Consider the following 23,861-nt stretch of genomic DNA (forward strand, 5'->3'; position numbering starts at 1 on the left):
GTGTGGGAGACCTAAGGGGGGGGGGGGTAGACTAGAGGAAAAGGTCAATCAGGCGAACAAGGAGCAGTCCAGCAACAGTGAGGATTGGCCGAAACTGCAAGATGGAGGACCCACAGGAGTCGATAGTATTATCCTAAAATGGCGGGATATACAAAAACCAATCCAAAAACCATAAAGGTAGCTGACTCCACGGCTCCATGCATGGCTGGAAAGGGGAGGCAGAGGAGGGAAGGAATCATAACCGGGAGACGAGGAACAACTATGTCCAATGTCCGGCTGGGTAGGTGCCGGCCGAAGGGATGAACCAGAGCCAAACTCCTCTATAGCTGCCTAAACAGCTCCACCGGGCATCGGCCATTTTGCTCGGATACTCCCTGCTGCGCTGGTTGGAAGCAGTGGTGTTGCACAGTATATGCATTGCCTACTGTGGTCTGTAAACGCGGGTGGCATGTTGCGCACTGGGGCCCATGCCGCGCGCCTTTAACTGGGTGACGGTGAACATGTCAGTACTGATGGTATCAATGTGGACCAGTGCCCTAGAATGCGTCGGGAGTGCACTGAGTGAAATGAGGGTGATGATGTTTGACATTTCCTCTCTCGCTATACACCTCTAATGGAGTCCTTTTCATGAGGAGGAGCCTTGATAGCCCCACCTGTTTTCATCTGCTTCTTCCTTTCCTCCTCAGCTGTGATTTCTTCTAGTTTTCCACTCAGGTTTACTGCTTCTCCACTTTTAATTGCCCTTTTTGCCGTTTTCTAACAACCGGACCAGTCCTTAACAGAATGAGAAGCAGGAAGGCAGACCAAACATAGGCCATGAGGATCAGAAACTGTTGTCTTTTTTCCACAGCAGAGGCACATCACTAAAAGTGAAACGTAGTGAAGAAAACAAAATTCCCTAAAGGTGTAAAAATACAAGGAAAGGTTGTAGTCTTTAAAAAATGATGAGCCCAGGGTCCAGTCAGCACGAGCAGGAAAAACAGAACTGAGGCAAACTGCCAGGAGAAGGCATGCCGAGTAATGGAATCTGCTTGGATTCCTTAAATTTACAGAGTATGCTGAGTGCCTGTGATGTCCAGACAGGCACCTTCAGCCTACTTTTTCTTTAAATTTAGACCACATTCTTCAAGTTAGTTGACTATGTAGCACATTTCTACCGTAATATCTCTGTAAATGAAGATGGCCTGGAAGTATGGCGATCCTTATTTGCCGCATTTCGAGGCTGTCTTCATTTATTCCAGAGCGCAGTGAGGGCAGGGGTCAGTAAATGTGCTGGCAGGGTCAAGGAGGTTGCTTAAAAAGAAAAAAAACGGTTTTGTGTTTTCACAGTAAAGGCCTTGCATTTGTAAAAGTTAAAGCTATTGGCGTCATAAATTGTAATGTTTGTTATTTACTTTTTGGGTTTGTAGTGGAGTGATTATTTAAGGAAAAGATTGCACGCGATACTATATTATTAGAATGTATTGGGGTGTTAAGGAGTTGGAGGATGGAGGGCTATGAAGACAGGAAGAGGAGGACGGTGGACAGAGGTTTAGGTGGAAAAAGATGAGGCGTGAGGTAGAATAGTAAGATGAATTGAACATGCTATGGCTTGAAAAGGCAAATAGGAAATTGCAAAAGGTTATGGATATCAAAAATGTGAGACAGTCGGTAGGTAAGTCAGATGTACATTAGGAGAGCAACAGGGGAATGAATGAACGAATGTGGGTAAAATGCAGATAAATTGTATGCAGCATACTCCAGTACATGTGTGTTTCTCATTACGAACAACTACAAGAAATCATCTTTAGTAGTCCACTGGCCTTTTAATGGCCCCACGTTGTTAGTTTCAATGTCCCACGTTCTTCGTTTACTCATTTTATATTATGTTCAGTGAATTGAGTGTTTCATGTGTCTGTTATAGTGCACTAAGGAAATCGATACATTTTCTGAAAAACACATATGGTGGATATATTTGTGACTCAATATATTTGCGACTCATTTTGGACAGCATTAATTGTATGAGGTGGCTAATTAGCTCTTTGAGTATTTGAATTTTTTTTCTGAAGTCCCATTGTTTTGTTAGAGTACCAGTACCTACTGAGGCACAAGTATTGTAAATATGGTTTATTTAGCTTGGTAATTGATTGTTTGCAGGGGCCTGCCCCCTGAACGTAGCCATGGCCCTCCCACTCCCCCAATCTATACATAAAGTTTTGGAAGGGGGGCCGACCTCAAACCATTTTGCATAGTGGGGCTCAGAGTAAAAAAGTTTGAAGACCTGTGTCGTAAGAGGATGGGTGACAACACTTCTTTAATAAAAAATAAAAAAAAGTTTTTTTAAATGGCATCACTGCCCAACTGAACTCATATTGTTCGCTTTATTTTGAAACAGAGCAATAGTATTTAATACAAGGATTACCATACGATCAAGCGGACACCAAGCAATGGTTTGAATAGGAATGCCTCTCAAGTATGAAATGATTCGTACTCTTGTGCAACAAGCGCAAAATTAATCTTGGGCTTGTTTTTTTGCTCATAACAATATGACCATCACAAATATTCATCAGGTAAGTCTGTCTCCTAGTGTTATGTTACATGTATTTGTAAAGTGCACTATCACCCATGAGGGCATGCTCGTGCTGAGCAGGTGTGTGTGCTGAGCTTTGCCTATGGTAAGTTAGCTAATTGAAAAGTCAGTTCTTCAGCTTGTTCCGGAATTCAAGAGAGGAGGAGGCTCCGTTGTGGAGTAGGAGGCTTTTCCATGCTTTAGGAGCAATGCAAGAGAGCGCCTGTCCTCCAGATCTAGTTAGGTGCATGCGTGGGATGTGTATGAGTAGCAGTCCCGTGGGGCGAATGTGTCTGGGATGCAGGTGGAAGTATATGGGACTGTCAAGGTAAGTGGGGCCCAAGTTGTGTACTGCTTTGAACGTGTGTGTGAGGAGTTTGAAATGAGCACGCTTGTGTACTGGGAACCAGTGGAGCTCCCTAAGGTGTGAAATGATAGGAGTTCTGTGTGGGAGGCTGAAGACGAGTCTCTCTTCTAAGTTCAGGATGCTTTGCAGTCTTCTAGTGAGTTCCCTCGTCATCCCATCGTTGTTTGGTAATTACTTTACAAAGTTGAGGACCACGAAATCCTATTAGTAAATTATTGTCCACTCTGAAAGATTAGGTGCTATGTATGTAATGACTCAATTTGTTCTAGTTTCCAATCTTTAGAATCGCTCTTCTAAGGAAAATAAAATGACCCAAGGAACATGAAACTTGCCACATTGAGCAGAAAGAAAGGTTTAATCCCAATTACCACTTTTTCCTTATAAAATGTGGTAAATAGGAGAGAGTCTGATAACGGTGGCAGCTAAGTAGGCAACTGTGTGTAGGAAACAAAAGATACTTCAGAATATAGGAATACAAAGGTTCAATGGTTGTTTCATTTAAAACATCAGCACTATATGTAGGTCCCACTCAGGTACGTGAATTGGACAATTAACAACGCATAACTACAAGTAGCTTAAACAACTAATTATGATTTAGTGATAACAAGCACCCGGAAATGGCTGCTAAATAGCCCATTACACTGTGCATGTTTAGTCCTTCTTTAGGTCTCGCGTGGGTGTGGCAGCAAAGCTGCCCCGCCCTCGGAGAGATCGTGTAAACAAAAAGGAGCCTAAGCCCCGCCCCTCCTTTCTATTGGGTAACGCTGGCTTCCCATTAGAAAGGAGGGTTTTCCGTTGCCGCCCTGTCCGCTTTTGGAACGGCCCCTCCGGACATGGTAGCCTGCATTACGGCCGTCGTGACAAAGTTTCTTCTATGAAGCTTCGTCACGCTGCCTCGTTAGGTCTCGCTAGATTAAGTAGGAAGCAGCTGCAAAGTGCTGCATGGCAACTCGCTACCGTTATTGCATTTCATATGCATTTTTTGTAACTTTTTAATTCTCCATTAGGAACGTGCATTGTAACACTTGCATGGTCCGCGTTTATTTAGGTGCCGGGCCTATTTACTGTCCCAGTCCGACCCCGGGTGCCGCCGTCCTGGAGGGTTTGCCCGTGTGACTCAGCGCCACATCCAGCAGGTCAGATGACTGGCAGTCTGTGCCCGGCGCAGCCACAGACCGTGGGAGACAGCAGTGTGAATGAGGCAGGTGTGTCTGTCTGAGGGAGATACAGCAGCGTTTATTTATTTTATGTATTTATTTTATGTGTTTTTATAGCGTACTTTACCCGAAGGTGTCAGAGCCCTTCACAATAGGAACAGTGTTTGTGAGGGAGAGAGACAGCAGCCTCCGTTTTTGTATGGGTAACGGAGAGAGGCAGCTGTGTATGCCTGAGGGATTGTGGATGTGCGTGGGAAAGATAAATGTGTGAGTGTGAGACATTGCTATATATCTCAGGGAGAGTGACAGCAGAGTGAGAGTGACAGAGTGAGAGTGACAGCAGAGTGAGAGTGACAGCAGAGTGAGAGTGACAGCAGAGTGACAGCAGAGTGAGAGTGACAGCAGAGTGACAGCAGAGTGAGAGTGACAGCAGAGTGACAGCAGAGTGCGAGTGACAGCAGAGTGCGAGACAGCAGAGAGAGTGACAGCAGAGAGTGACAGCAGAGTGAGAGACAGCAGAGTGAGAGTGACAGCAGAGTGAGAGTGACAGCAGAGTGAGAGTGACAGCAGAGTGAGAGTGACAGCAGAGTGAGAGTGACAGCAGAGTGAGAGTGACAGCAGAGTGAGAGACAGCAGAGTGAGAGTGACAGCAGAGGGAGAGTGACAGCAGAGGGAGAGTGACAGCAGAGGGAGAGTGACAGCAGAGTGAGAGTGACAGCAGAGTGAGAGTGACAGCAGAGTGAGAGTGTGAGAGTGACAGCAGAGTGAGAGTGACAGCAGAGTGAGAGTGACAGCAGAGTGAGAGTGACAGCAGAGTGAGAGTGACAGCAGAGTGAGTGAGACTCAGCAGTGTGAGTGTTCCAGAGAGAGCAGGGTATGCTTGTGCGCTTACACAGTGCACTGACACACAGGAGCTTAAACAAAAAACAGCTGAACATGTGTCTTGGGAGCTTCATGGAGGCAGCCGGCCCTCTGTGAGGGGAGCAGCAAGGAGGGGACGCCCCAACCAATCAAGCGCACCTACTCACACGTGAAGGTCTCAAGGGGTGGGTAGGGGGCAGATCCACTAAAGTGCTGGGGTCACTGTAAGACCCAGGTCTTGAGGTCCTTGTTTTAAAAGGATTTACTTTTAACAGCCTGCTGCCGCATCTCATCCGTCTCCATCTCTTCATCTTCATCTTCCCGTCCCGGCCAGCAGCAGGAAGCAACCGGACAGACAGGCTCCCCTGAGCCAATCACAACACTGAAATGCAGAGTTGTGATTGGTCTGAGCACCGTGGTTCGGCACACAGACGGGAACAGGGAGCCTGTGCATGCTCCTCACCAGGCTGTCTAATGCAGCCTTGTGGGAGCATGCAAAGTGCGCATGAACTGTTTGGTCTGCCCACGAGGGCCGGCCAAACAGTTAATGCGTACACCACTCCTCCCCTGGCTCTGGCCAGCCCCGCCCCATCACTGACTGTAATAGGAAAAACAAGCCCTTGCAATGCAATAGATCTCGCATTTGCAGGAGCTTGAGCTGTTGGCATTGTAAATGACAATGCCTTTTATGTACGTGTTGTTTTTAAAAACAAATAAAAGGAATTGCCATTTACAATGCCAATAGCTTAATCTCTCGCAAATGCAAGACCTATTGAATTGCAAATGCTTGTCTGCTAGGGAAACAGCAAAAGTAGAACATGAGCTAATTTCACCTGCAGCAGGACTAAATAGTTCTCGACACCATGCTGCAAAAGATTAACCACCAACTGGATTAAAGAGGTTATGAAAGGGCACGTTTCCGAAAAGAGGAACTTTTGCTCTCCTGCAGGCAGATCAAACAATAATAAACGTTAGTTGCTTAAGTTACAAGAGTACAGACTTCTAGTCTGAATATTTTTATGTATCATTCTGCCACTGTTCTGAGTGAGACGTTCCTCCTGAATCAGAAAGCCATCAGGCAGACAGACGTAACAAGCTCAGAATCACCAGGCCCAGTCATGCATGATCAAAAACACACAAGCCTGATGAAACAGGATTTGAAGAAGAACCTATTAAACGTGAAAGAAACAAGACACACAAAAGAGAGGATGCCCATTATATCGCACAAGAAACCAAAGTGAATCCTTAAGAGCATCTATTTTAATAAGGTCTCACATCTGAACGAACAGAAGTAACACCTGGTAAATCTCCCGCTTGTGGTTTGCCAAGAGCAGTCAGCCGAGGTAATCTGCCAACAAACTGTCCCTGCTAGATGAGCTGCAGACACACCAATTCTCTTTCTAGGGCTCAATACACCGAGCACGTATTGTTTATCGTGACTTGCACCTGTTAACACTGAAGGTGAGGCACAAAGACGTAGAGTGCTAGCCTTACCATTCTTAGTTCAGAAGTGTGATATGCAGTTTCATTTATTCCCCGACTCAACATGGCACTGAAAAAGAGCCTGTTAAGATGCCTCTAGAGAGGCAAGTGTCAATTGTGGCCACAGTTGACAGAACACTTCTCTTGAGAGATGAAATATACCATCCACCTCTTAAGCTTCCTTTGGAGACCAGTATAAAAAATATCTCATTGCCCAAATCACCACAGAACTAGTTCCACCGGAATTGAAGGACCCACTGCAGAGGTTTTAGCTGTAGATGTGCTTGCAGAACCAAGAAGACAGTAGATACCATTAGACCTAGCAATTGTAACATAGCTGTTAGAGGCAAAGATGGAGCAGAGTGAAATTTGGTCATCATTGTTTGGATGTTGATTAGTCTTTCAGAAGAGAAAAAGCCAGCATAATGCCACTATCTAATACTATTCCGATGAACAGGATTCCCCAAATCCGTATCGGAGAAGATTTCTTGTGGTTGATGAAGAAAGCCAGAAAATAAGACTGCACAAATGTAGCTGTTTTCGAAAAGGTTATCATCATCTATCACCTCCCCCCTGGGGGTGTCAAATCATGATCCATGGATAAAGAGTCAAAGAGGCTTGGTAGTCGAAGTAGAAGAGGGCAGGACAACTTTACTTTTTTCTAATGTCCTTTACTAGAGTAAAACGACATACCCATGAACCCATGTGTCCAATCTAGTCTGTGTTGACTATTTTGATTAATCCTTGCCATCCTGACAAAAATCTATAATGTCAAGTGTTCAGGAAGGATGAGGATTACAACAGAAGCACTGTCCCAACAAGTGTGACTTTAGCATGTTAGCAACCCAGCAGCATTCAAGGTTTAAAGGGCATAGGTGCCTGAAAAGATCTTATGTCTAAAGAATGCAGCAGCTTTGCTTCCTGTAATCAGCATACCCCAGCACGCGTGAATTCAAAAAGACAGTTTCTAATATTATTCACATATAACACAACACATCAATCAGTTGATTTTTTCTTCTATTGGGTCTACGCGAAAGATGCCGGCACTCGCACTTGAGGTGACCGGCGTGAGGGGCGAGAACGCGGAACGGCGACTAAATTTCAAGGTAAAAAGCCCAATAAGTATTTTTGGTTACACCATGGTAGGGCGCGGAGATGTATTTCGACACCAGTTACTGGGTGTATACATATTTGAACACCACAAATTTAAAAGCCAGGTCTACTATTTTTTTTATATCGTTATAGATTCGGGAACATAGGATACGGAGCAACATAGGATACGGAGCAACAAAATTAACTTTTATGCCCAGGAGATTTTATTGAATTTCACCTCACGCCACAGGATTAATGTGGCTTGGAATTATCGCCACATTGGAAGTATGTATGAATTTTGGGTTTCTGAAGGCTTCTGAAGCAACTAACAGCATTTACCAGTGACTTATGGAGATTAGAACAGAGAGTAATATATACATATGTTTTGTTTGCTTCACTTACAGACTACAATTAAGTGAATCCGTTTTTTCTGATATTTTGAGATACCGTCTTTTCCATAATTGGGATACAATTTAAAGTTAGACATTAGAGAGGGCCAATTTTTAGAAATCACGGTGGTGTTTCACGTTGTTGTCACTGGGTGACACATTGATGCATTTGGTGGCAATTGGTACAAATATACATATAGAACTATACCTTTTCACATAATTTCACGATGTCACGTGCACTGTGTGCTATGTTGCATTGATTGACAATTTTGTTCAATCAGGTTTATTTTATAATATATATAATTCTGAAATGTCACAGGAAAATTGTATGCATGCCCAAGCACTGATCATGAACGTGTAAATACACAATTTGAACTCAATCACTTGGAGATTCCCTGGGAGCACATTTGTGCAAAGCAAATGGATGCGAATAATGAAATAAATGTAGATTTCATATTATTTATTTACCTAGCCTTGAACAAGTCACATGTACAAACTTAGTGAGGCGACGAAACACGTGTTGGCTTGGGAAAAGTTCACTCACCAAGAGCTTGAAGAGAAATTAAAAAAAGAAAAATCAACTGATTGATGTGTTGTGTTATATGTGACTAACATTTGAAACTGTCTTTTTGTATTCACGTGTGCTGGGGTATGCTGATTACATTGTCTTGTTTCTTAAGCCACAAAATTAGGGAGGCAGGTGGTTCTCTCAAACCCTTCAGCACCGACACTACTTAGAACTTTACCTTACTAATACTTAATGAAATTACCTTTTGGCGCCTATACCCTATTAACTATACTACCAAATCCAAGTTAGAGCTTTGTTTCCTGTCCAGAGGGACACTCAGAATTATGCCCTCCTTAAATTTTGAGGTGGACACCTTCACATATATTCTTTCAGAAGACAGATGTGAACAGAGGTAAGGACGTTCCATCAGAGTACACCTGTAGGTACACAATGTTGTATGTGACTGAGGCTTGCCCCATGTTTGTTGACATGGTCTACCAGAGCTTCAATTAATGGCAAAATGTGATACCTATTTGCCCTGCCTGAGACAATCTCAGTAATCAATGTTCATTTAGATTCACCTGTGTGCACCTAGACACACAACATATTAGCTGTGGTCTTTGTAACTCTAGATAATTGCACCTAGGCAGCTGACTCAGAACCCAGAGGACACGGGAACTCTACTTCCAAAGAGATATCCAAGCCGTTATTGTTTTTCAGGTGCACTAGCCAAGATGTGACAGAATCCAAAGGCTGTTACCATAATCGTCATAATCACCAGTTATCCAAAGTCTTCTTGCCAGTTCGATAGGATCAGAGTCAGAAGCAAACAATGTTTGCATTGTAGACATGTACTCTGGTAGGCAGGCACAGGCGACAGCAGAGTCTCGGGGAAATAGCTTCTCTCAAGAAAGTTCAAGTTTTTGACTTGACAGTTTATAGAATAGTCTTTAAGGTGGAAGGTGCTCTTTAAGGTGGAAGGTGCTGGGCCCAGCAGTACCCATGACTAGACTGATGTCAAAGCTCTCAGAAGCTAGGTAGGCATTGCACTATTAAGTGGCCTCCAGTCTGGCTTTGGAACAGAGGGTCATACTAACAGATCTGCTACCAGAGTCAAGTTCAGGGCTGGGGTCGGAGCTATCACCACAGATTCGACTTTTGGGGTAGGCACCATAATGGCTTCATGAAGTGCATCAGAGAAGGCCTTTGAGAAAATCTCTAACAGACCGTGCTTTAAGGCCTAAACCTAAAGGGATGAACTGATAGTGTGGAAGGAAAAGTCAGAGTGTGTCTCCAGTAAGTAAGTAAGTAAAGCTTTTATTTGCATAGTTAATAAAAACACTGCATACAACTAATAGCTACAGTGGTTCTTAAAATAATAGGAAGCTATACTAGAATAAAACACATAACACACATTAATAGCATTTAAATATAGAATGACCGATATTAAATATTTAGCCCGATGAACGACTTACTTGTGTGTCTGTTGATGACCTTATGTGGCATGTTTCTTATTCTTGTTATGGGCCAATCCTCGTATTGTGCAAAGGAGTGTCTCCAGCAAAGGAACCACCTCTAAGGCAGATGTTCACTCTACTGGGAGCTGCTTCTTATTGTCACACAACAGTGACTTCCTACGCTACTGCGTTTTCTGCGCTTCTTGGAATGGCAGAAGCTTCTTGTGTGGGAGCAGGGGCATGTCCAGCCTTTGGAAGATGAACATGTCCTACCCTTCATTTAGGCCATAGTAGATTTGGAGTCTCTATCCCACATAGATTTTGGGTGCATACCCGCTCCCGAGGCACTAATTGAAGTGTGCAGTTCCGGTACAACATTAGTTGATGACAAGCATAGCAGAGCCTGAAGCCCAAAGATTTATGAGTGCCCATGACCCCAAAATGCGAGAAAACACTACATCAATGAAGGTGCAAAAAATAACGTTTGTCATCAATGGACGGGCACCCTTGGTACATGTGAGATGTCACTTTTGCCAATGGATTCACAGGACATTGCCTGATGCTGGTTATGGTGTGCTCATGCAACACGTTTCTGAAACCCAGTTTGCAACTGAGGAAGTACAATTAAGGAATCTGAAGCAATTGGGTAGCCATTAGACATACACTTTTGCAACTAGATGCTCTAATAACAATCAGGAATATTGCCTAGCATGAAACAGCTTCATGATGTGGGATAGAGTTGACCATTTAGGTAGCTGAGAATATACGGGAAATACCAATACATTAACCTTCACTTAAATATTCCTTGGATGGTGATCTTGCTGGCACTAACGGCTCCTGCTTGGGAAATCATGCAGGAGTAGAGAAGAAAGGCAGTTTCTCCTCTAGCCCCTTTGTACCACCACAACCAGTAGAAACACCAGAACCACCACCAGTATTAAGTTCTACCACCAACAGAATCACCACCAGTGCAACCACCCTCCCTGCTGGTCTAAATTTAAATCATCGACTGAATCCAAGCGTTCAACTCAGTTAAGTTGAGACAACATTCAGACACTGGTTCATAGATGATGGGTGTTCTTTCCGGTTACAGCTCTTTCAGTAAGTCTGACTGTACTGTACTGCATTACACAACTAAAAAAAGTGCTGTACACCACTGACGGGGCCATAAAATCTTTAGACTCACATCTGATTCTGTGAGAATTGAGGGCATGATTGAAATGGCGTGGGAGTCTAGTTTGGTGGGCACGGTGCCTGGATTTTGAATTTATGCTACTATCAAGACTCAGTGAACAAGTAACTGCACTTAAGCATGAAGTGTTGCAGATACATGTAGATATTTAGGCAATGATGCATGCCATTGCCCACCATCTTCTTTAGCAGTGTCTTCTATCATGTGAAAGTTTCAATAGGAACATCCAGATTTTTAAGCCTTTATGAGATTGTATGCGAGTGTTAAATATTTTTTTACTTTGTAGAAATCACGTTCCGGAGCTTGGTCATCTGAACTTAGAAAGAACTGCCACCATTATGAGGCTATGTAAACGAAGGGATAGCCACAACCTGGAACATTAAGGTCTAGTTTGTTTCTAGGTTCTACAGAGGTACACTTGGAGCCTCACAGCACGAAAATGTTAACTACTCAAGGGTATGAAATATAACATTTATAGTTGCACTACCTAGGGTATCAACCACCGTTGGAATGATCACTGTGGATTTTGGGATGCTTCTCCACCCATCTCACTTGAGCTTCTTGAGAAATCCAGGCAAAGCGAATGCATTTATGGATGAATGAAAATATTAATGAATACAGCATCTGTAGAGTGCGCCGTCACTCATAAGAGAGCATCCTGCCGCTATTGTCTACCATTAAAATGCTTCATAATGGTGGACAGAGTTGACCATTTAGGTACCTGAGCGTATACGGCACATACCACTACATTAACCTTCATCTAAATATTACTTGGATTCTGATCCTGCTGGCACTAATCGCTCCTGCTTGGGAAATCATGCGGGAGTGGAGAAGAAAGGCAGTTGCTCCTCTGCTCAGCTAGCTTCTTTGTACCACCACTCCCAGTACTAACACCAGAACCACCACCAGAATAAGTTCCACCACCAGTGCAACCACCCTCCCTGCTGGTCCAAATTTGAATCATTGACTGAATCCAGGCATTCGACTCAGTTAAGTTGAGACGACATCGAGACACTGGTTCATAGATGATGGGTGTTCTTTTCTGTTACAGCTCTTTCAGTAAGTCGGACTGTACTGTACTGTATTACACAATTTAAAAAAGTGCTTCACACCATTGACTGGGCCATAAAATCCTTAAGATTCACATCTGATTCTGTGAGGCATTGAAGACATGATTGAAATGGTGTGGGAGTCTAGTTTGGTGGGCGCGGTGCCTGAATTTTGAATTTATGCTGCTATCAAAACTCAGTGAACTAGTAACTGCACTTAAGCATGAAGTGTTGCAGATACATGTAGATATTTAGGCAATGATGCATGCCAGTGCCCACCATCTTCTTTAGCAGTGTGTTCTATCAAGTAAAAATTTCAATAGGAAAATCCAGATTTTTAAGCCTCTTTGACATTGTATGCGAGTGTTAAGTATTCTTTATCTTGTAGAAATCATGTTTCGGAGCTTGGTCATCAGGACTTAGAAAGGACTGCCACCATTACCAGGCTATGCGAACGAAGGGATAGTCACAACCTAGAACATTAAGGTCTAGTTTGTTTCTAGGTAAAGAGGTACACTTGGAGCATCACAGCATGAAAGGTTTAACCACTCAAGCGTATGAAACAGATGATTTATAGTTGCACTATCTAGGGCTTCCACCACTATTGGAAAGATCACTGTGGATTTTGGGATGACTCTCAACCCATCTCACTTGAGCTTCTTGAGAAATCTGGGCATAGCAGTATGCATGTATGAATAAATGAATGTATTAATAAATTAATGAATACAGCATTTGTGAACCCCGCTGTCACTCATAAGACCGCATCCTGCCACTATTGTGGAAGCCAACCTAAAAACTGTAATTGATACAACAAGGGAGAGAGCCAGGGTCCCCAACTAGATTAAAGAATAATAGACTGTCAGGTGTAAAAAAAAGTTTGAGTCTTTAGACTCTTTTTAAAGCTGGCTTCATTGTCTATAAATTGAAGCAGACCTGGAAGTTGGTTTCAGGCTTTAGCACCTAAAACCATGAAGGACTTTCCACTCGGAATGTAAGTCTGAAATGTAGAAGTTTTAGAAGGTTGGCATAAGAGGATCTCAGCATTCTCCGAGTCACGTGGTGGCAGAATTAGTAGCCAAGGGCCTCAGATGCTGACCTCTGTTTGGGGAGTTTAAGCACAAGTCTTGCCGCCGCAAGCTGTACCATCTGAAGTTTGTGAAGCAGCTGTTTTGAACTTTCTGCATAAAGGCTACTCCAATAGTCAAGTCCGGAAGTTATTAGCGCAAAGGCAACTGTGTTCCTTGCAGCTAGCAGAAGGAAGTCGAAGAATGTTTTTAGAGATTCAATCAGAGAAACACACAGAAGCCATTGCATAAGCTTGCAGGTGGAAGGAGAGCGCGTTATCGAATTTGACTCCCAAATGTTTAGCCACTTTGACTGTAGCAAGGGAGTGGCCAGTTAGGTAACCACTGCTTAGGGAGAACAGGTTGGTCTTTCCAAACAAGACAATTTCGATTTGATCCGTATTACATTTTAGATGGTTATATTCCACTCAGCAGATAATATTGGCAAAGCAGTTCTTGAAGTTCTGTTCAGACTCAAAGAATTTCTTATCAAGAGATAGGATCAATTGTGTGTCATCCACATATGATGGGGTAGCAATTCCAAATGGGGCTATCAAAGTTATCAGCAGGGCCATATAGACATTAAATAATGCATGGCTTAGCGACGCGCCCTGTGGAACGCCAAAAGCCACTGATCTTTTGTCTGAAGAGAATTGACCCATGGCTACCAGTTGTTTCCCATCTGACAGGAAAGATCTGTATCTGGAGTAGGACTGTGAGAGTTTGGTGATGGCTGCTCACAGGATGTTTCTCATGGGGCACTTGGTGTGGATTTTCTCTTCAGAGGCGATTTCCTTGGTGAATGTATCAAAATCTCTTTTTTATCCATCAGTAACCTAATGGAATTTTCTACAAAACTTTGAGGAGGGCGAAAGTCTCAGAAGGTTAACCTCTCAATGTTTTCACATTGTCTGCCTGTTGGGCTGTGAGTCAAAAGATAATATAGGCCATGGCATGGAATGTAAGACTATTGTCTATGAAATCAAACACCTTACAGTCAAGTGCTTTGACATCGACACTGAGGCCGAATACTCCTCTAGTGTTTTAGGCCTTCTCAATCATGCCACTCAATATCGATATGGAATGGAAGGAATGGCATGATCAATCATATTAGGCTATTTCTTAGAACTTTCCCGAGAACAGCGTCTAAAAATCTCAAAAAGCAAAAAAGTGGAGGCAGCAGCTTCCCTCAGCTTTTTATGGAATGAGTAGCCAATTCCGGAGAATGTTCCTTACCTCTCAGACAATCACTACCCAATCTTTCAATGTCTTCCAGGCCATTTTATGGGTCATTGGACAGTCCTGAACAGTGTGATTCTCACAAAGACACAGGATGCAGAAAACAGGTGGACACTGTTCAAACATTTTCTTTCTATAAGGGTCACTTTACACTATTATCCGTCAGAGAAAAGAAAAAAATAAGTGTCTCACAAAAAATTACTGAGCATGGGATAGCACCAAAGGTCGTTGAATGCTGTTAAAATTTGAATGAATTAGGAAGATGAAAAGGGAATAACCCTGTGTTCAGGGATTCTAAATACAAAGATGTGAAATATTAACTGGCAGTCAATGGCCAATGCTATTAACGAGGGGTAAAGAGTTCAAACTCAACCTGGGGACTCAAACCCACAGGGGAGTTATTGTCTCAGGGCTACGTTGTCTTGCCTAACTGCCAAGCATTTCATTCTTCTGTTTAAAAAATATTTTTGAACTTTGTCGGACCACTATCTCTTATGTTAGTTTAGTAATTCAATAGGCTATTTTAATATGCCTTCTGCTCGGTATAAATGTAACATATGTAACAAAGAAAGCACTGTCCTGTAAATTATTTAAGATTCCCTCATAAAGGAGAGGCTACTTCGAATAGATGATTATCATGAGTATTACATGATGAAGAACGCAGGACCTCACTACAGCCGTACTTCAAACAGCATCAGGAAAACATTAATAAGTTTAGAAAGTAGATGCAAAGTTTGTTATTCGCACAAGCAATCGACACACGTATGACAATTTACCCAGCTGAAAGCATCTTAATCCAGGGAGAGGCACATTATATCAAGTTTGCATTGAAGGGACCGAATCTGACATCCCTACACAAATACATCAAAAGGCTATGGGTTTAGGCAGCAACACTGCTGTCAGGAACATGAAGTTAACACAATTTAGCTATGAGTACAGGCAAGAGACTAAGCAACAACATAGTAACAGAAGGGAACCATAGTTGGGAAGGTTGGGACCCATGTCAGAGTTTCAGCATAACCCCGTTCAAGTTGGAAGTGTTTTTTTTTATGTGGCTATACAGAAATATGGACATTTCTCAATGGCAAGGGCTGGAAATCTTAAATTAAGAGTCTAGATGTCTAGGTGATATTTTGCATCTAACTACAGTGCTAGATAATTAAGACTTTGTTTCTTTTGAGAGACCTCGCTTCAGGTCTTCGTAATAGGTGCGAGGCAGTGGCGGTTCCTCCTTTAGGGCAGAGGAGCGTCGCCCCGCCTGCTGCAAGCGGCGCACAGCAGCAAATGTAAATTAATAAAATAGTTATTACTATTTTATTATAAAGTGCTCTGTGTTCTAGCTCCAGTGTGAGCCAGGGTGGGATGATTCCTGCTGAGTGGCAACAGGGATGACTAAAGCGGAAAGTGTGGAGTGAGCAAGTCGGATTGGCCGGCTGTCCTGCGATGGGCAGCTTGAAATGCACACTTCAGACTGCACCAATCTGAGTGGTTTTAAACACCCTAGTCTGAAAAGGAGCATTGGGTTAGCTTCTTCCTGAAAGCAGCAGGAGAGCAGCTTCAGGATTGGTTAGGCTCGTTGGCTTTTCCAACCAAAGTCAATTTTTCAGGCTCTTGGCCGACAGCAGTATCTATAATTTTTCTGCTGATCTGCCTCGGTGAGTCTTGGTGGATGCCTCCTTTTTCCTATGGATACACTTCGAAATGGAAGCTTATCCGTACCAGTGTCTGACACTCACAACATCATTTTGTTGGTGAGATATGTGGGCGTTGGTGCCGCAACTACATCTCGAGGATACTAATCCATGCATGCAGCACTTGGGCTCTTGGCTGTCAGCAGTATCCAAGTTTTTCCGGCATCGCATTTGCTGCCACTACATCTGGGCATAAAAGCACCAGTGTTCATGCCTCAATTCACATTGAGCTCTGGAATCGAGACTGGAGGCACTGCGACTGAAAGTAAGAGGTATGTGTTCACTTACATGCAATCACAGCAGAAATCTTAGCAATTGTATTCTGGTTGGTAGTCTCGCTGCTGCTGGAAATCTCATTGGTAATCCAATCAACCAGTTAATTGTTTGCCATCTCCTTAATTGGCGTATGTTTCACGGACTGACTGGTGACTGGCAGTGTCACTATTTGTTACACTGTTAACACTCAAATTGCTACACTTTTGACTTGCTCATAATTAGCCTATGCATTACAGTCTTATGTATTTGGCTATTATCGTATATATCAGCAATTGCCCTCTGATAACACTCTCACTAATTGGATCATAGCCGTCATTTTCATTAATTTCCCCATTGTTGGCCTGCCCACTAACTGGCCTATTCCATACAGTTTCATACATTTTCCTGATATTGGCAGTCTCACTAACAGGTCTCTGATGGTAATTTGACCTATAAGCCTATTGTCAGTGTAACTAATCAGCACCAACATGCAGCAGAGACCTTTTCAAGCAGCGTGGATGCTAAGGCTGCTCGGAGTCAATGATCTGATCTTCGCAAGCAGACCCAACTCAGGGGAAATAACCGAAGGGTGAATCTTACTAAAGTGAGTTCTGGGCACAGCAAAAAAATAAGAAAGTTACTTCATAGAAAATGCTGACTTGAACTGTAAACTTCAATACAAAGACAGATGGTGCCCAGAACATGCTCAGATTGGAGCTAGCTCTGATTGTTACACCGGACCTGGCCAAACACTGCCAATCGCCCCCATAGTACTGTCGCCTTAACTATTACGAATATTTTCAAATGCCACTAGCAGCCACTGGTGTGAGGAAAAAAAAGGAAATAGCATGCTGGTTGAAACACCTCTATCCTTTATTTATAAGACACAATGAAAAAATCACGTTGTAATACCTGCCCACCCACTTGCTGCACTTATTGATTACAGCTACCCAGCACTGCTAGACTAGGTCCCAATCATGACAAATTGCTGAAGATCCACCCACTTCTCAGAAGACCATAGTACCTTTAAAATGACCCCATCCACTAGTCTTTCATCCTTAAAAAAATGTCAATATCGGATAGTCACCTTCTCATGGCTGCAACTGCAGAGATTGTATTATGGATGCGAGTTATGGTAAGCATGTTAGCAATTGAAGCCACTCCACGCCCTTCTTCTGAGATCTAAAGAAAGAAAACAGAGCTAACATGTTTTTATTTAATACTATGATATTTATTCATTATTTTTAAAGCAAAGGAGTACCAAATCAAATTGTAACACTGTTATTGCAAACATTCACTCCTCCAGCTGTCTGAAAAGATATAATTTAAATGACAGCCAAGAGTTTCCAACCAACTACAGTAGCAAGCATTGCAAAGCTTATAGGACCAACCTATTTTATCATTGATAACAAACACATGTCTCACACACATCCACATCACCCTCTCCCTCACATGCGCCCACACACTCACGGTGTCAACATACAATGGTATTACATACCCAAACTAGGATGCAGTGGTGGAGATAGTGCTCTTAATACCGTTAGTATTGATGGTGGTAGTGGGGAGGACGATGGTAGTGGTGAGGACGGTGGTAGCAGTGATGATGGCGGTATTGATATTGGTGGTGGGGATAATGATGGCTGTGAAAGCAGTGGTGATGGTAGTGGGGACAGAGCTGTTTAAGTGGTAGTAGTAACATTGCCTTAACAAAGCAGAAGCAGGCAAAAAAATATGAATCACACCCACTTTCACAAAAAGTGTAGATAAAAAAAAATCTAGTGTAGAGAAAAAGAAGTGCGTGCTCCTTACTAAGCCCAGCATCTACTAACAAGTACAATATGCATTAAGAATGTTCGATATAGTATGTGGTTTTATACAAATGTTTATAGTAAGCGCAGCAGCAACCAAACAAACCAGAAGAATACAAAAACGGACATCTCTTTTTTAAATGTTCATAGGGCCGTATTTATACTTTGTCAGTCCACTGTAAACTGGGGCAGCGGGGGTCTTTTATCCACCGCCCTGGTTGGACTACTTGACACTCTACTAAGAGGTTACCACCGGACATGCTGGGATCACTGGAATACTAATAAAACAAAGAGCAAAAAAAAAAAAAAAGAAAATGCCACCCACCGTTCAAGACTGCCACATATCCAATTAGTATAATGAACACAATTAGAAAGCAACTAAGTAAGCGTAGGTCAGGCGTAATGTCAACAAACAAGCATTGGCATAGCCAATAGGTCTCGCTTTTGGGACCTTAGAAGTATTTAGTTATGCAGCACAATATCCTTGGTGCAACAACATCAACTGTTGCATGGCTAAACACTTATACAGTCCCAAAAGCGAGACCTATTGGCTATGCCAATGCTTGTTTAATGTGTAACTTATTTAGCTAGTAGAAGGGAGAACACACAAAACATTAATGAGGGTTCTAACTTCACAGTGAACAGTCTGGGATGCCCCTGTGGCAGCTATACAAGGCCTAGAAGGGTGAACCTACAGACAACCAGGAATCTTAATAGTCCAGAAATGGAACATTCAGCAGTCAGTCAAGGGACATTTATTCAAAATGTATATTAACTAGATAGCAGAGTGAGGAAGTCATATTGTGTTTCTTGACACACTCTAAAGAGAAATCAAACACATATGACTGTTAAATACGAGCATAGTTTAAAAGCCAGAAAATCCACTCCCTGCAATCAAAGGTGCAAGAAGCTCGGATGGATTTATCCAGTATGAAGAGGATGGGCACATAGATTCTGCCGAACTTTGGGCACACAGACCGGAAGGGGGGTACCTTGGGGTGCATGGGCGAACTGTGAGTAGCTTGAGGGAAAAGGACAGACTCGTTTAGTAGAGGGGGGGCGCATGTAAAACAAGATGAGGGGCTCCAACAACTGCGACCCACAGTCTGCAAATGGGGTTTGAGCTCCTTGCACAATCTTATCTAAATACTGTCCGCAAATGGCTCAGGGTGCAGGGCTCTTGAAATGTCATTATGAGGAACCTGGATCACAAGCGCAGATTGAGTGGTAGCATAGAGGACATGCAGAGTGTGAGAGAGTGTGTGTGTGTGAGGGAGAGTGTGTGTGTGGGTGAGTGAGTGAGTTTGTGAGAGAGTATGCGTGTGTGTGTGCGTGTATGAGAGAGAGTGTGGGAGAGTGTGTTGAAGAGCGTGTGTGAGAGGGAGAGGGAGTGTATGAGAGTGAGTGTGTGTGAGAGAGAGAGCGTGTTTGTGTGTGCATGTAACGAAGGGCACAGTGAACACTATGGGCCCGACTCACAAAGCGTCTTTGTGTAGTAGAATCACAGGACCACTGGAATCATGCAACTGGAAAGGGCCAGATTAGGAGCAAGAAAAGGCACATTATGGAACACAATGCAGCACATTTTGTGATAGTATTATTTCATTGTCATTTTACAAGTTAACATAATCTTGGCAAATGTTTCGCCTCATTATTACCAGTTTAACGACAAAATAGATCAATAAGAAACTAAATAGTGTCCAATAAACATTTGTGTAGGTTCTGCCACAGTGGTCAGTTTGGATAGAAACTATTTTTTTGTTAAAATTATCATGTATGCAGCTGGTGATGGATTGTGTGGCAATTCGATAACTATGCAGAAATCGCCATGCATGCCGAATTGCAGAATTCCAGTGGCTCTGGTCTTAAACCACGACTACTCAGTCATAATCTACCAGAAAATCTTTTGAGAACCGAGGCTTGCGTGAAATTGGGCGTATCCCATAGCTGGTATCCGCATGCAGCACCCTTAATCGGATCTTAGCTGGGAACCATGCGCCTCGAAGCGAATCAGCACACAACAAGCCACATAGGGAAAACAATCTTTACTCTGTTGCTGTGTTTCAGCCACAGAGCAGTCCGTGATCTCACTGGCAGCTATAGCGCTGTATACAAGATAACCAGACTTTAGGCAGTACCGCCTGAGTTAAATTCGTGGTTGTAAAATCGATAAATAAAATTTTCCAGAGAGCATCGGAGTGAAACGTTCACCCGCGGTCTTCCATGGACTGTGGCCCCAGGTCTGTTGGAATCACATTGCCTAGTAATGTCTCCGAAGAGATACAATCTTTCTAGACAATAAAAACAGACGTTAATGAAGTGGAACAGTCCGACAGTAGGGTTCACGGCTGCTCACCTAGGCAAGAGAAAGTTAATGGAAAATGTCTTATGTTTTCTCAAAAGCCTTGGGCTGCTTTTAAACTAAAAGACTGCATTCCTTTCCTACAGATTCGCGCCGACTAGCAAACTGCTGCCCTGTACACGGCTTGACGTATACATTGATGCGTGTGTGTGTGTAGGCTACTGACATTGCTCTATACAAACACATATGTGCAAAAACAGAGCAGAGGACTCCGGAGAGGGTACATAATCCATAATTGTGTATTATTACACATCGCTATGTTCACCTGGATTCCATGAGGGACAAGGTGCAGTCACTGAGCGAAATGCGAAGCAAACCACATCAGCTCAGCACACACACACACACCCAAAGGCTTCAATATTTCGCTTTCAATAAAACTCAGAACAAGCACGGCAGGTCTGCCGGCAGCAGGAGGAGGCGCGCGCCTCGCACGGCAGAAAAGCACAAGCGCGCGCCACCTTCGATATCAGCAGGGGGGAGGGGAGAGAGGAGGGGGCTGGCGCGATTCACTCACGGGAGCGAGGGGCTGGCGCCCTGATAACTGAAAACATTTGGCACCAGCTGCTCGCTCCCGCGAGTGAATAGCCAGACGTGCACGTGTTGCCATTAGAAGCAATGCAACGCGTGCACTTTTTTGCCGGGAAAGCTGCATTGATCCCAAGAGGTCTCTTTCCTCTGCAGCGCATGCGAGCTGCGGAGGCGAGACATTAAAAAATGGAGCACACAAAGTAAAACATATTCAAACTTAATAATAAAACTGTGTTAACAAAGACTCATATTCTAACAAACAGTTACATATAAAATTCTTTGGAAACCTTTAAATGCAAACATACAACTCGTTTCATGGTGACGATGTCTAGTTTGGGGAGGGTTATCTTTCATTTACAGCTCACATTACAAGTATTTTACGGATGCATCATAATAATGTGTTTTACCAACTACACCATCAACTCTCCTTGTAAGGATGGATATTATATACTACTGTTAAAACGTTTGCTGCTACAATGAACTTTTCTTTTATATCTTTGCTTCCTCCAACAATAGAAAGGTGTCTGTAATTGGCATTATTAATTTTTACATTGAAAAGGCAATAAGGTTTGTGGTTAAATTTTGTTTGCATGTTTTACACATAAAACACAATCCACAGGCAAGAACACATCAACAGGAGGAATGTTGGGAGCTGGCAGCACAGAATGCTTACTTTTGCACAGATATGACAAAGGCAATAGCTTGCAAAAGGAGCATTCTGATAGCCCTCTAAGCAGCTGGTGCATGAGCACTTACAAGTATAAGGAACAGAGGGAAATAGAAAATTGCACTTGTGTGAGCTAAACCTCAGTGTTTCCCTGTACCCCAATATTTCAGTCACCTCTAATTTTAGCTCAGGTGGCTTGGCTCCTGCACCGTTGATCTTGCAATAACAGTCCCCACCCTTTTTGACACCATGTACTGTTAGCTCCTGTACATGAGCACCCCATCCTCTCTGTTCCGCTGTTGTGGGTGTAATGTGGGGAACAGAGTCCACAAAAAGGCCGCCCCTTCAACAGATTGTTGGTGTTCCGCTATTGCAGAGAATGGTGAGCGAAGCGGTCTATCAACACTGGATCCCCCAGATGACCCTGTGACTGAGAAGACTGTCGTGCTAGACATCCCTGCAGAGGGTGCATGTGTAACCTTGCATGAAGAACTACGGGAATGCAGGAAGCCATCATTCCCAGCAGTCCCAAAACCGTCCTCACTATGAGTGGCTGGCTTGTCTGGAACTGAGTCAAGGTTGTATAAGTTCAGAATTCAAGCAGGATTGAGGAAGGCCAATCCTTTCTGTGTGTTCAGGATTGCTCCTAAGTAAGGTTAAACTTGTAGAGGCTGGAGGTGAGGCTTGGGTATATTAATAGTGAACCCTAGGCTGTGAAGTAGCGCTATTACTATTGGAGTGTGTTGTTGGCACTGCTGATGTGTTTTGGCTTTGATAAGCCAATCATCCAAGTAGGGAAATACGTGAACATTTTGTCTTCGTAGATATGCAGAGACTACCGTGAAACATTTTGTGAACACTCGAGGTGCAGTGGTCACTCCGAATGGAAGAACTTTGAACTGATAGTGTTTTCCTGCTACCACAAATCTCAAGTATTTGCGGTGAGCAGGGTGTATTGTATGTGATAGTAGGTGTCCTTTAGGTCTAATGTTGCGATAAAGTCACCCTGTTGAAGAAGGGGAAGGACATCCTGTAAGATGACTATATGGAAGTGTTCTGATAGGATGTAGTTGTTTAAAGGCCTCAGATCCAAGATGTGCCTTTGAGGCATGTCCTTTTTGGGTATTAGCAAGTATACAGAGTATACTCCTGATCCTTGATGTTGAAGTGCAGCAGGTTCTATAGCCACTTACAGAAGAATGGCTTCACTTTCTGTTTCAAAAGCGTCTGATCTTGAGAAAATCTGTGAGTGCGAGGTCAAATATGGGGCGGTGTGATAATAAGCTCCAGATAAAAGCCTAGTTGGTTAATGGCCAATACCCATTTGTCTGAGGTGGTGGTAACCCAGACTGGGTGAAGAACTGTTGCCTGCCCCTGACAGATGCTGTTTGGTCAGGGGGAGGGGATAGAGCAGTCACTGTTTTACAGTGGGTGTTGCTCCACAAGTGGAGGCACCCCAGCCTCTACCCTGGTTGTTATTTCCCCTGAAGGAACCTCTATAGAAACATTTGGTTTAAGAGGTTTGGAGCTGTTTCTGTTGGGAAGTGGACGCCTCTGTGGAGGTGGACTTCTATATACCCCTGTAGCTTGGGCAGTGAAAGGAACCCCTGGGAGAGAAAGTTTGTAATGCTCCCATTGCTTTGGCCGAGCCAGAGTCTGATTTCATTTTCTGTAAGGCTGAATCTACCAGTGCACCAAAGAGGTGTTCTTTATCGAAGTGCATGTTTTTAACTGCCTGTTGTAAGTCCTGTTTAAACCCAGACCACCTCAAGCAGACGGACTGCCTAAGAAGGACACTGTTATTAATTCATCTAGCTGCTGTATATGCAGCGTCAAGGGCGCAGCGAATTGAAGTGTTAGAAATGATCTGCCCTCTGTAACAATTTGTGACCTCTTTTCTTATAGTCATCAGGTAGGTGCTGGAGGAGCTCAATCTCGATGGAGTCTGGTGGTACCGGACTCTGAACAAATAAAGGATCTGGTGGTGCTGCTTTGAATTTTTTTTATCTACCCTTGGGGTGATAATTCGGGCCTCAACAGGGTCCTTAAAAATGTAATTGGCATGCATCATCATGACAGGTAACATTTGCAGATATTGAGTATCTCTGGAAGTTGAATTTAAAGTATCAAAAAATCCTGCTCTAG

The 23,861-nt window shown here is 43.3% G+C and overlaps 1 protein-coding gene across 1 annotated transcript in view; it reads right to left on the minus strand.

Annotated features, from left to right (window-relative positions):
- Positions 1-23,861, minus strand: part of LOC144792285 (acyl-CoA dehydrogenase family member 11-like) — a 574,298-nt gene that overhangs the window by 260,368 nt on the left and 290,069 nt on the right. The window contains exon 8 of the mRNA XM_078667230.1: positions 17,439-17,533. Within this exon, the coding sequence (XP_078523356.1) occupies positions 17,439-17,533 (95 nt within the window). The remainder of the gene's footprint in view (positions 1-17,438; positions 17,534-23,861) is intronic.

This window comes from Lissotriton helveticus, chromosome 11 (assembly GCF_964261635.1).
Source record: "Lissotriton helveticus chromosome 11, aLisHel1.1, whole genome shotgun sequence".
Classification (NCBI taxonomy): Eukaryota; Metazoa; Chordata; class Amphibia; order Caudata; family Salamandridae; genus Lissotriton; species Lissotriton helveticus.